The 14250-nt window shown below is 43.7% G+C and overlaps 1 protein-coding gene across 3 annotated transcripts in view; it reads left to right on the plus strand.

The window, feature by feature from the left end:
* Nucleotides 1-14250, plus strand: part of GRIN2A (glutamate ionotropic receptor NMDA type subunit 2A) — a 402208-nt gene that overhangs the window by 347379 nt on the left and 40579 nt on the right. For all 3 annotated transcript variants that reach the window (XM_072753877.1, XM_072753875.1, XM_026003101.2), the window contains exon 11: nucleotides 3727-3887. In XM_072753877.1, coding sequence (XP_072609978.1) covers nucleotides 3727-3887 — 161 coding nt within the window. The remainder of the gene's footprint in view (nucleotides 1-3726; nucleotides 3888-14250) is intronic.

Raw genomic sequence — 14250 nt, forward strand, 5'->3', positions numbered from 1 at the left:
TTTTATAAATTTATTTTTTATTGGTGTCCAGTTTGCCAACATATAGAATAGCACCCAGTGCTCATCCCATCAAGTGCCCACCTCAGTGCCCGGCACCCAGGAGGACAGATATTTTTAATGAATGTATACTTAGGATGTATAAGAGGAAGGCAGAAATATCCTGGTCAATTGCCAAGTTTTCCCTAAACATTTTCCCCGTATTTTGCATCTCTACTTCCTCCAAACTGAAGGGCTTGCCATGTCTTATCCTCTTGGATGACTTTCAGACCTGTTCACATAGTGAATGGCAAAAAAAGTTAGAAAATAATCTCCTAGTCCTTTGTTTTCCAGTTAGAAGGAAACTGGCTCCATTGTTTGGCTAACATCACTTTGGGTGACAACAGGTGACAAGGTGATGTGTATCAAGCATATGGGATACCAGGTATTCTTTCAAGCACTGCATGCAAAAGCAATCCCCCATTTATGGATAGAGAAACTGAGGCTCAGAGAGGTTAAGTAGTTGCCCCAAATGACTCAGTTTCCAAGGGGCTGATGAGAAGCTGCAGTTTCTAAGCACAAGACCAGGTGAAGCCAGTTAACATGACGAGTGAGGGGAGCCTTGAAGGAGAGAGAAACCCCAGGGAGTTCTCCGGACCCCGGGCATCATGATGACATTGCTCTGTGGTCTTGCTGACCGTGGACACCTCTGCAGCACCCCTTCCTTTGCCAGAGCCCACCGTTGTTCCTCCCTGTTTGCACACGGAACTCTCTGGGAGAAAGTTGCACTAGAAAACATTCCTATAAGCTGCATGGAATATGCCCTCAGTGGGAGGCCCCAGGATTTAAGAGATGAGCCATGCTTGCCCCTACCTATTTTCCACACTGTATGTCCTGGCTTTTTAGTGAGCCATGAAATTAATTTAAGGATCATGACTATTTAAAAAAATAAATAGACCATAGCAGATGACATCAGAGTATATCACATGTGCTCTGTGAAAGAAAGAGTGCTCTGCAGTGGCACGTGTGTGCATGTGTGTGTGGACAGGGTGGATGTGAAGACATGTCCTGGTCCATGGGACAAGTACTGAGAGTCATGCTTCTAGAAGTCTGACAGTCTTTACCCCAGCAGGAAAGGTTCTTGGGTCTCAGTGCTGGGCTGAATTGTGTGTGGGGGGAGGGTATAGTCAAGGCTGGAGGAGTGTGGAGATTCATCACTGAGGCTAAATATCCATCTCTGTCACTGTGCAAACCAGAGGCAGAGGTGAAAGGAAATCTAAAGAGCTACATGGCTCCTCTGCAGCAGATGGGGAGTGAAGTGGAAGGCATTTGGTCAAATGGGCCATCTCGCATGCCTCTGGAGATTAGAGCAGCTGCTGTAACACCTAGATTTATGAACAACACCATTACCTCTGTCCCCAAAGCAGGTGGCTGCTGTGCCATCGAGCGGGGGCTGGTGCCTCCTCCTCTTTTCGTGATGAGTTGAGGCACTGCCTGCCAGAGTGAGTGCAAAGAGCATCTTGCTGTTCATTTGCATGTGTACACACACGCACACACACATGCACACACATTCTTTCAGTGCAAGGCACCAGCAGGAGGATCTCATTTGGACAATGTATGGCCACTTCCCCCAAATGCAGTGGTGGCTGCTTATTACTTGGCAGCATGCCTAATTTAGGGGACACGATTTTCTTTTTTTCAAGATTTTATTTATTTATTCATTAGAGATCCTAAATAGGTCTGAGCCTTGATTTCTTCATCTGTAAAATGGAGCCTCTGAGATTAGCTACCTGACAGGTTCATCATGAGGATGAAATGATCTAGCAAGTGATCTAGCAAATCTGGCCCCAAGCAAGTCCTCAAAAAGTGCTACTCATTATTATCATTACTTCATACTTCCAGAATTTCGTATTTCATGGAAAAAATGAAGCCCCTTTCTTTGGCCCACTCTGATAGTAAAAATAAAAAGTAATAATAATTTTTATGTTTGAGTGCTTACTCTGTTCCAGGCACTATTTTAATTACTTGAAAAAGTTTTAGCAGTTTTAGAACTTCCCATTGACCCTACAAAGGAAGTACTGGTATGTTTTCCACTGTGGAGACAGAAAATAAATGGAGGCAGTGTGAAGTGCCTTCTCTAAGATCCCACAGTTCATTAATGGTAGAATCTGACTTTTAGCCTTTGAACCTAAGCTCACACTTGAAGTTATTGCCCTGTGCTGACTCTAGATTTTAATTGTATGTCTGAGACTCAGACCTAGTACTCTTTTTTTTCCCTTAAGGCTTTATTTATTTATTTGAGAGAGAGAACAAATGGGGTGAGAGGCAGAGGGAGAAGCAGACTCTCAACTGAGCAGGGAGCCTGATACAGGGCTCAGTCCCAGGACCCAGGGATCATGACTTGAGCCAAAGGCAGATGTTTAACCAACTGAACCACCCAGGCACCTCAGTAGACCTAGAATTCTTGACTTTTAATCTGGTTGAGTTTCTCTAAACACTGAAGTTGTGAACAAACCATGTCAGTCAATGAGGAAAGACAAGCAGAGTATGGACATCCAACTTTTTTGGAGGCTTGAGAGCTGTACAAGACATGGGCATCCTCAGGAAGCTAATGATTGGGAAGAATTTCAGCTCAAGAAATGTTCATGGAGCCTGCCATTATGCCTAGAATATATTAGGGCTCCCCCATAAGTATTGTATGCATGGAGAATGAGTGAATGGCAAACATACAGTCATTGTAGGGGAGGAAAGATAATTTTCCCTCTACTCTTTTAGGTTCTTGGGTTAATCTAGACAGATTGACAGGAGAGAAACAAACAAGTTTAATAATATGGATCCTTTCTGTAGACATGAGACATACCCAGGAAAACCAAGTAACTCCCTGAAATGGCCTAAGCCACCAGCTTAAACACCACCTCCAGCTAACCACAGAAGAGAATTGTTGGGAGCTGGGGTGGAGAGGCCAGGTTGTCAGGAAAAGCATAGTAAACTAGGGTGAGATTCATGAAGACTGAAGTTGGTGCCTTCAACAGTGATAAGAGTTTCTAGAGTTTTAGTCATATTCCTTTTCCAGGTGCTGAGAGGAAGATACCCCTATAAGTAGAGCTTTCCCTTCTCAGTATAAATGTCTCTTACGAAAGGGTTAACATCTGCTCTTCAGAGCTTCTCCTGTCTCTGCTGTTTCTTAAAAATAACCAGCCTAAGAGGATGCTTATGCCAAAGAGGCATATTTTGGGATGACATGTTCGGTTGCTCTTCATCATTTCCTGGGGGAGGTGATGGTAATTGTCAATGGGATTCAGAGAAGGGAGGGATTGGTGAGGAAAACAGGAAATTTCATCAGAAGGTAGATAAACAAACTGAGTTAAAGTAATATCTTAATTCCAGCTTAGTGTTTCCCAAGCATGGCCCGTGTGCCAACCACAAGGCTAGTGTCTAGAATGGGGCCAGAAAAGTCAATCCAACAAAAATCTCTTGCACACCCAGCCAGGCCCTGTGCTAGATACTGGGGGACAGATGGGAGCAAGGCAGACATTGTTTCCAACCTCCTAGAGCTCACAGGCCAGTAGCAGGTGTGATTAAATTAAAAAAAAAAAAGGAAGCACAGAAATGAATGATTTTTCAGCTGTCCTGTGCTAGGGCATGCAGCGTATGTTTAACTCCTGACACAAGACAGAATGGTGGCTGACTTCTCCTTTTCTCTCTCTGTCTCTGTCCTGTCTCTCCGTCTGTCTGTCTGTCTCTCTCCAGTTTCAGAGACCTCACGACTATTCCCCACCTTTCCGATTCGGCACGGTGCCTAACGGCAGTACCGAGAGAAACATTCGTAATAACTACCCCTACATGCATCAGTACATGACCAAATTCAATCAGAAGGGAGTGGAGGATGCCTTGGTCAGCTTGAAAACAGGGTAAGGATGATGGGGTTTGTTTGGTTGGGTTTTTTTTTTTCCCCTCACAGGCCTGCCAGCCCATAAACCTCACAGAAAATGACTCTCTGCGTGCCTTGGTGTTTATCTGCCCTCACCACTGTATGTTCTGGAAAGCAGCTGTGGTTAAGATTGAACCCCAGTTGAGGGCTGCTTTTGTGAACCTGATGAGCATCATAGGCTTCCTTCTGAGCTGTGTTAAGGAAAAGCAAATCCAGGACACTTTGAAATGCAGAGAACCAGAGGGGTTTCTTAGACTGATAAAGAACTTGGCCCAACTCCATGGGATATGTTAGCCACAGAGAAAGATCTAAAGAGTTTGTTAGCTTATTTAAAGTGCTGCAAACAAAGCACTGTAGATTTTTATCTGATTTTAGGTAGGAGTTTTTGGGGTGCAGCTTTGTGTGGAAGCCAGTAGCATACCATCGATGAAGGAGAAAGGAAATAGGGAGAGAAAAGCAATGTGAACTTGGCCTCTGTAATGCTGCAGCTAATGTTCCTGGTGGTGCAGAGTGTGCACACTAGAAATAAGGAGCTGTCATGAAAAGACCTCACAGAGGCCAGTTTAGGATGTGAAGCTGGAGTGTGCTTCTCCTCCCCCTGCTGCTATTGTTTCTGACTTTGGGCAGATACCTCATTGTTCTCAGCCTCGTCTGTAAGATGGAAATCATAACGGGGCCTTCAGAATGTTGGGGACATGCGAAGTGCATTTTGGGCAAGGTTCCATTAAAAACAATTCTGTTTTAAATGAAGGAGGGCAGTTTTGCTTATCTAGAAAATGAATTTCCATGGGCCATGTCAGTCATCAGGGATTTTTGAACTCGGAGACATGACTGTCATGGGTTAGCCTGTAGCTTCAACCACAGCCTCTCCCTCTCGGCTATTCTGCAGGCCCACTGGGGCCCCTCCGTGGTGTCTGGGAGGGAGATGGGCCCTGCCTAAACCCTCAGGCCCCGTCTCTGCATTATTCCTGGGACCTCTGGCTGGTAGCATTTTGTACCTTCTCTCTCTGTGGAATCTCTTTGGGACCTCAGCAGGGGTTTGAGAAGCAGAGAGAGAGAGAGAGAGAGAGAGAGAGAGAGAGAGAGCCAGTCACTTATCCCAGACTCATTCTGCTCATTCTGGCCCCGGGGTGATGTGTAAAAATGTTTTATTAAAGCATAATGGGGATACAGAGAAGAGACACATATGAAGTATAGTGCTTGATGACTGTAAAAACGGACCATCCAGGTCAATTCCCAAGATGTAGCCAGTCCCCAGAAACCCCAGCACACCCTTTTCCCAGTGGCCTGCCTCACTTCTAAAGCTGAGGATGCTTTTGGCCTGTTTTTCTAACATGTAAATGAAATCACACCAGACGTTTTTTCTGTCCATCTTCTAGCTCGCAGGTCTGTTTGTGACATCATTGCATGTCATTCTAGGTCATTCTAGGTCTTCCATTCTCATTGCTGCATGATGTTTCATGATGGGGTCACCCCTCTCTTCTAATCTTGGTAAACATCAGGGTAGTGTCCCTTTCGGGGCCATGGCGAGTAGGGCCTCTAGGCGTACTCTCACCCAAGTCTCTGGTTGCACGAGTGAGCACACCGCTCTCGGTATATACCTAAGACAGGAATTGCCAAGCTGTAGGTTGCATGTATGTTCGATTCTAACAGATATCAGAAAATTCTGATGACTTTCCAGCTGAGCCCCAGGTATGGGTTCCGTTTGTTTGTTTCTGCCATGGTCTTTTCATCAACACGTCCTATCACTTTGGACAGACCGTGAACACAAACGTAGATGAAAATGGTTAGAAACAACCAGCGAAGCTTCTCTCGCCTCCTCTCTATCCATCTGTCACCCAGGGCACAAACTGTGTTTTCTTTGTTTTTCCATTTTTTAAAAAACAATAGGAACAAAACGGAGTAGAGGAATGGAAACAGTTCCTGGCCATAAATTGTACAAATTGCTTTTTGGAAGCCCTGTAATAATTATGACATCCATCCCAGCAAACTTGGGCAGATGGCGAGTGTACCCTATACTCAGTCTTCCATGTGAGGGACGTTTTGTGCTGTTACATTAAACTCAGAAACTAGAGCTAGAGGGGCTATGAGTCTTTTTTAAAGAAATAACTCCGCATGCCCATAAGGGTGAAGGCTTAACCATGATCATTCCGGAAGGTTCAGTTTTGGTGGAGTTGAGGTTGGGAAAACCACTCACTACAAGTTTAATGAGCGGCTTAGTTAATTATTTAAATTAGTTAAATTGTGAATAGAGAACACATTTACATAATACAAAATCAAAAAGTATTGTATAAAAAGCTAAACAGTGAAGAAACTTCCTCCCACACTGTTTCTCTTCTGCCGAATGCTCCCCACAGTGACCACATTTCCTGAGTGTCCTTGTGTCCCTCAAGATCAATCAATGCATAATTAAAAGCCTTTTGCAGTTCTTTTTTTTTTTTTGAAAACATTCATTATTTTTTCTTCTATGGGTCTGTTGGTCTTTTTCTTATTAATTTAGGTATTGGAGAAATAAGCCCTTTGTTGGTGGTGCGGTTACAAATGGTGTTCCCAGCTTTCTTATCTTTTGAGCTTCCAGATGGTATTTTTTTTTCCATGCTGATTTTTATTTTTTTTTTTTACAGTCAAATTTATCAATCTTTTTTTAAGGCTTCTGGATTGTGAGTCGTAATTCAAAAGTTCATCTCCACTCTGAAGGCAGAAAGTTACTTTCTTGGTGTTTCCTTCTATTCTGGTTACATTTTTCATGTTTTGACTTCCTCTTGGTGTAGATAGCGTGAGCTATGACTACAGCCCCTCAAGTGATCTCAAGTGATATCAAGTGAAAATGAGAAGCGAAATGCCACCATAGAATTGCTCCCAAGATCCACCCAACTCTGTGTGGGTCATCTCTGCTTCTATTCCTCCTCCTCCGAGACTTCTGTCCTTTACATATCTGCTTAACTTCTTATCTTTTCCATCCCTCTCACATCTCATTTCCTTTTTAAATTTTTCATCATGAAATAAGTTATTTTAATTTATGATGTGTAGTATGAAATAATTTTACAAGAGTAAATATCATGGGGATATAGTGTTGAAGGAATAATAATAACAAAACGAACTCATGTACCCACCACCTGGCTTTAAAAATGTAGTCATTCCCTTCCTTCACCAAAGCATCTCTGGAAGGTTCTATCCCTCTGGAAGATAGAGATGCCTTGTGTGCCCCTGAATTGTTAAACTTGAGGGCATTCCCTATATGGGGCTCCCAGCACCCTAAAATCCAGTGAACTCTGACTTAGAAAACCAGAGCATAGTTCAGCTGCTGGGTCCTGCCTATGTGCACACAGGTCTGTGACATCTGCTGCTCAGTGAAGACGTGGGCATATACACCAGTGTCAATGGATGTGGAGGCTCCCTTATACAGCCTGGAAAAGCCTGGAACACAACAGAGGCCTTGGATTATGGTTAAGAGTTCCAGCTTGGTCTCAGCCTGGGTTCTGTCATTAGCCAGCCATGGCCTTGGGCTAGTCATGTCATGTCTCAGAGTCTCCGTTTCCCATCTAAAAAGTTAAAACGCTGAATTCTTAGATCTCTGAAATGGTCCTAATACTCTCTTGTTTGGGTTGAACGCTTGAGTACTTAATTTAGAACTTTCCAAAAATACAAAATCTAGACAAACCACGTATATAAATGCTGTCAGTTGTGCAGAAAGGATGTAGAATAAGTCTCCAAGGCTGGGGGGGGGGTCTCTACGCGTGACCAGTGACCAACTCTACCCGAGTCACCTGGTTACGTGTTCAATGCAAGTTTCTGGGCCTGACGTAGGACCTTCTCTCATGGTGCTGGAGCCTGGGAGCCTGCATTTTAACAAGCACCAGGTGATCCTAACACATGCTGAACTTTGAGAAGTACTGTTCTGAAGGAGTAAGTTCCATAAACACGTTTTATTGAGACAACATAAGAAGAGTAGACCAATCAATATAACCATGTAGCTTATCTCTGGGATTCATAATGGCTCTAAAAGCATAGGTAGGGAGAAACTTGAAACTAAATTGAGTTTCGTTGTTTATCAAAAATTAAGATGAATGGAGAGAAACCATTCCAGAGGTTATCAGGCGAATCATTGAGAAAACAAGATTTGACGTGCGAACGTCGACAGGAATAGGTCTGTTGTGACATGTGGGGCTCTCCAGAACCAAAGGCAGATAAGTGGTTTGTGGTCTCAGGTTTCTAGAACAGGATTTCCCAGAGGGTGGCCTGAGTAATGAGTCAGTAGGGGTGCTAATAAAAAGGTGGGTTCCTGAGCCCCACCAAGCCTGCAGAATCCAGATCTCCAGGGGCAGGCCCGGGGAACCTGCATGCTTCAGCAAGCTCCTCAGGTGATTCTGACGTGCGCTAATCCAATTTTGAGAACATCTGCTCTAGAAGAGGGAGCTGAAACTGAAATGAGTGGAGGCAGATTTAGATTTACAAATGCTCCGTCATCAGAAGCTGACGTTCTCCAAGCAGTTTTGGCAAGTGGGCAGAACTACAAGCAAAGCATTTATGCCAGATTTAAATGAAACAATCAACATCCCCAGGACTCCTAAGAGCCTAATATTTCAAGACATAGTGGGATGGTTTATGTTTATTTTAACTGATGGTCATGTACGGTTATTTGTACATAAATTTATGAAAAGTCGTGATTTCCTTTAGAAGCATCCATCTTTAGCTCTTGGCCACCTGGTCCCCTATTTATCTGATTTCATTTCCAGCCCCATGATGTTGGCAAACAGACTGGCATCTTTTGGCTTCCCTTATATTGAGTAGTTGGAGAGAAGAATTGGGAGGCAAGGTTGCCTTTTGACTGACAAGCCTTTACTGCAAGGCTCGCATTGTGCCCAGTGATGTGTCCGTAAGAATAAAATCAGGGGAGTGGCCACAGCCTCTTGCATGCCTCAGAACTGCTTTCATGATAAAGGGTGAGCACTGAACCCCTATTCTGGAGCACAGAGTCTCCAAGCCTGTGGGATTGAGGAATCCATGTTTTTATTAGCACTTCTGGTGACTCAGATACAGGTGGTCCATGGCTTTTGAGAGGTTTGTTGGTTGAATATGGGGAAATGGTGTTCTGTCTGGAGCGGACAGGACAGGGAAGAGGAAGGGCATTTCAGGAGGAGGGCATAGCAGGAGCAGAGGCCCAGAGGACAGTTTGGGAATGTTCAGTTGGAAGTGCCTTTGGGACAGCATCATCAAATAGCCATCTCATCCCTGCATTAATTGAAACCTAACAGTTTCCAAGATGCAGTCCCAGGTGCTTCATGGGCATAATGTCATTTAATCTTCATAGCACTTTTTTTTAAAAAGATTTATTTAAGAGAGAGCATGAGTGGGCAGGGCAAAGCAAGGGAAAATCTCAGGCAAGACTCCCTTGTGAGCGCAGAGCCCCACATGGGCCTCAATCTCAGACCCTGAGATCATGGCCTGAGCTGAGATCAAGAGTTGGATGCTTAACCAGCTGAGACATCCAGGCACCTCTCCTCCCAGCACTCTTACGAGCTAGATATCATTATCTCTCTCAAGAGTTGAAGAAGCTGAGCTTAACTAAGGCTATTTGACTAAGTACCTATATTGTTTGAATTATTAAGAATTATTATTGGAAAAAAAAAAAAGAATTATTATTGGGCTGGCCTCCCCACTTGGCAGTGCCTGCTTGGCAGTTGGGTGGAAGAGGTTAGAGCTCAGGGAAGAATTTAGAGACTCAAGTTATGTATTATATCTATATAAGTATATATACATATTTAATACTGCATATAACATACATCTATTTTATGCTATATATGTATCAACTGACTATCTGAGAGTTGATGAGGTCACAGCATCCTCATTTCCATCCTCAAAAGAAATGGTCCAGAGACTTGGAGATTGCCGAGGCAAAGGTGGACTGGGGAGGCATGAGGATCCTCCCAGACAGTGAGCTGCTATGCAGAGTATGTTCTTTTCAGGATGCTGTTTGAGCGGGTTTTATTTGCTATATTTTATCAGTCATGTAGAATGAAACTCAAAGGGTTCATTTTCAGCTGCTGGGTTCAAGAGCACGCACAGACATCAGGGTGAGGTGAGCCGTTCTCCTAAGTCATCTTAGGGGATGACAGCATCATCTCCAGAGAAAATCAGATGGACAGTGACCTGGTTTCTGAGATCCACCCACACACTGCAAATAAAGCTTAGAAGTAATTGCCACCACATCACAGCATTAGGAATTTTTTTGTTCTTAATAAAAACTCAGGAAAGCACAGGCAGCTTTTTTTTTTTTTTTTGTGCATGTGTGTATGTGGTTGCAATTAATTCTTGTTAAACTGGATTACAACTATCCTAGTGGATTTTCAGGGCCACCCCATAAAGCGTTAAAAATGGGAACAAATGGGGGAAGTTTAGAGTGAGGTCCCAATTCTGTAAACCCAGAGATGGAGCGAGCAGGACAGAGCAATATAAAGGAAGCAAGAATGAATTACACCAAAATGTTATCAGAGATGCTGCTAGATGATTCTATGGTCTCCTTTATATCCTTGTACATGTAACAAACGTTCTGCAACCAAAGTATCACTTGCAGTCATCAGGAAAGAAGTTTCTTCTAAACACAACACTTCATTTCCTCCTGGTGTCTGGTGTTCCTACAGTTTGTACACATCGGTGTGCGTGCAAATCCGTGCTGTGCATGCAAATCCGTGCTTTGCTTTTCCCAGTTGAACCTGTACTGTTCTGTTGGACTGTTTTCACATTTAACCACTGGGAGATATTTCACTAAGCGAAAGGAATATTAATTAATTTACCTGGCATTGCTCTGCATTTTCATTCTCCTTCAGCTGGCACTGGGGGCCCCTACAAGAAATAGCTATTTTAGAGAGCTGGCTGATATTATTATTGTAGACCAGTTCGCTAAGAACGCCATCCTCCACCATCTCTCAGACGTCTGCACCATGAATGGTGTTGCTCTAGTCCCCTGGAAGACGTGCTTCTGTCTGGTGGACAGCACAATCCCTGTAACTCCTCGGAGTTTCCTTCTTACTTCGGCTACGCTGTAATTCAGAGCTCAATTTATGATCCACTGTTAGCAGCTGTGGAGAGCTTGTGACCTGAATATCTGCTTCCTGACTCCCCCAAGGCCTTAGCCACTGTCCTACCTCTGAATCTCTGAATTCCCTTAACTCAATCAGATGGCTTTATCCGTTTGTTTAAACCTTATTCTGTTGCAATTGTAATAAACTACCTGAATTCTTCTGAGAACCAAGCAAGGCATTTCTAACAAACAGATAACATTTATTGGGAGCTTACCTACATGCCAGGTACTGTCCTGAATGTTTTGCCTGCATTATTCAAATCTCACAGCAACCCTGTGACACAGCCACTATCATGATTTCCTATTTACAGTGGAGGAAATAGGCAGAGAGAGAGAGAGAGTAAATAGCTTGTCTGGGTCACACTTGCTCCAGAGCCCAGGTTTTGAGCCACAATTCAAAATAATAAATATGAACATTCCCGTAACATTGCACAATTAGCCTGCTTCTAATTGCCCACTATTATACAAAACCGAACCAATTTTGTTCACATTTTAACTTTAAAATGTCTTTTGTTTCCATTGACAATCTTAATGCTGCTTTGAAAGGGGGCAATATTTCTCCTTCCATTGAAATGGGGAGAAGAAATGTAGTCAAGGACAAAACAACCCCCCTCCAAAAGGATATATTTCTTATATTGGGATACACGTGGTTCAGAGTTTCTCCCAGAGACCATGAAGAGAGGCAGGAGCTCCCTGGAAGATTCCATCTCCCAAGGGACTGCCTCCTCTTACTGCTTCCTGAACTCACATGGAGACTTCAAATATACGATCTTATTTCATCCTGCTTTGGACTCTGCCAAATAGGCCTTCTCTCCATTTGACAGAAGAGCAAACCAAGGCTCGGGGAGCAGAGGCAACTTGCCTAAGGGTTAAGTGAGTGTCAGAGCTGGCATTCAAACTCAACCCAACATCTCTTTCTACCCATGGATGCTAACTCTCTGCAGGTGAACAATCCTGGGAGAGTTGGATGCCTTTGTCAGGAGGCAGGAAGGCTTGACTGTGGCGGTTCATGCTCTTGCCCAGGCGAGGGCTGATAAACTTCAGAGCTGGGATTCAAACTGGCTCTAGCACTTTTGCCCTTAACCACTATGCTGTACTACTTCTCACTGAAAAATAAATCCTTGTAAAAAATCAAAAATACAGAAAAATAAGTACCCTTTTGACTACATCCCAATCCCAAACCACCACCACCAACAACCCCTCCACACACAACCAGGTAGGCACTATTATCTGTTTGCTAGTACATGCCATTTCTCCTAGACCTTTGTTCTATGCATCCGCATGTATTGACATGTCCACATATAATTATCAATTCATTCTGTGGGATGCTATCAAACTCTATGCAGTATATCACAATTGGATGTTTAATTAATAATATGTTTTGACACATCTTCTGTATCTGTAGGTGTCTTTTGTCTTCATTCTCTTCTGGGAAGAATTCCGTGGTCTACACACATCAGGTCTGTGTAGCCATTTTCCTTTGGGGGCTGTTAGTCACATGGCTGTGATGAGTCCTCTGCACACCTCTGCAACTCATTCTCTAGGAACGATTGCGAGAAGTAGAGTTTCTGACTCAAAGTATTTATATACCTTCTTGAAAAACATTAGTCTTATGCAGCAGATTGATTGGCTTATTTTATGAGTGGACACGTGGTACAGAACATGAACTTTGGAGGGAGAAATAAGTAGCTTCCTATCCTGGCTGTGATAATGACCGGCTGTGTGACCATTGGCAAATAAATAACCTCTCTGAGCTTTTACCCCAACTGTACAATCCTGTCCCCTGGAATTAAATGAATTGACTTTAGGGAAAGTGCTCGGCAGTATATCTTGACACATACTAGCATTTTATCCAATGTTGATCCTTTTTCCATTCTTTCTTTCATTTTCATGGTATTTTTTGATCTTTGGGATTCCCCACCATTGAGTTCTGGTGTGTGACAAGTTCAACAGCATCATTATCACCACCAGCAGTATCGTGTGATGCTTTAAGCTGAGCCCCCTCTGCCGAGGTCCAGCTGTGGGGCCTTGGACAAGTTAATTAACCTCTTAGACTCCAGTTTTCCTATTTACAAAATGATGCTAATTTTGGCTCCTCTGCTTAGGAGAACGTTGCAGGGTTAAATGAGATAGACAAACAACGTAGTGTCTGGCCTCTGGTAAACATTTGAGAGAAGTCTGAACGAGGAACACATTTCTGAACGTTCTTTATAATATGCTATGCGCCATGGAATTGGCAGTTAGCATGATCCCACCCCTTGAGGAGTGTAATCTAAGGAACTCTATATAAAAGGTTTATATTCCAGAAGGAATCAATATTTTTCCAATGTCATGAGTGGTAGGGTGAAGAAGAACAGCATATGCCTAGTGCTTTACAGCTCACCAAGCAAATTTACAGTCGTTACGTCATCCAACCAGCGTATAGCCATGTGGGAGAGACTGCTTTCCTTCTGGTCAGGTGGAGAACTCAAGGCTTAGAGAAAGACACAGACTCACCCGATGTGCCACAGCCTTGTTCCTCTGACCCCACATCCCACACGAGATGGCCCTGCGGCGGTGTCCCAAAGGCACATTGCTTGGGTGAGTCATGGATCCAATCACGGAGATCCCTGGGCCTCCATTTGCTTATCCGAAGAAGTAAAAGACTGTATTGTGTGTCCTACCAACTCCTTGGACGCAGCTGGTTTGGGTCCAGGGTTAAACTTAACAGAAACAAAGCAGGGATTGGCTGTATTTTTTAAACTGTTTCTTACTTTAGAGGTTAGTAATCAATAGGTAAGGGGTACATCCCAGCTCCCGTGTTTGCTCTCACATTCTCTCTCTTTCTCCATAAATCCATCTGCCCCTGATTTCTCCTTGTCTGTGTCTTTCTGTCTCCCCCTTCCTCATCTCTTTCTCTTTTTAAAATTTTACTTATTTATTAGCGGGGGAGGGGGGGAACTGAAGGAGAGGGAGAAACACACTCCCCACTGAGCAGGGAGCCCAATCCAGGGCTCGATCCAAGGACCCTGAGATCATAACCTGAGCCAAAGGTAGACGCCTAACCGACTGTGCCGCCCAGGCACCCTCCTCATCTCTTTTTCTGACTTCGTCTTTTCTCGTTCTTTCTCTGTCTTCCTGTTTTGCTCAGTGCCTCCTTCCCTCTGCTTCTCTCCCTCCCTCTCAGTCTCCATCCTTCTCTGCCTTTCTCTGTCAAACCCCTAAGAAAGTTCTCAGTGAAAAAATAAATATTAACCACGGGTCTTTTTAAAACCCAGCTCAT

This window comes from Vulpes vulpes, chromosome 3 (assembly GCF_048418805.1).
Source record: "Vulpes vulpes isolate BD-2025 chromosome 3, VulVul3, whole genome shotgun sequence".
NCBI classification, from domain to species: domain Eukaryota; kingdom Metazoa; phylum Chordata; class Mammalia; order Carnivora; family Canidae; genus Vulpes; species Vulpes vulpes.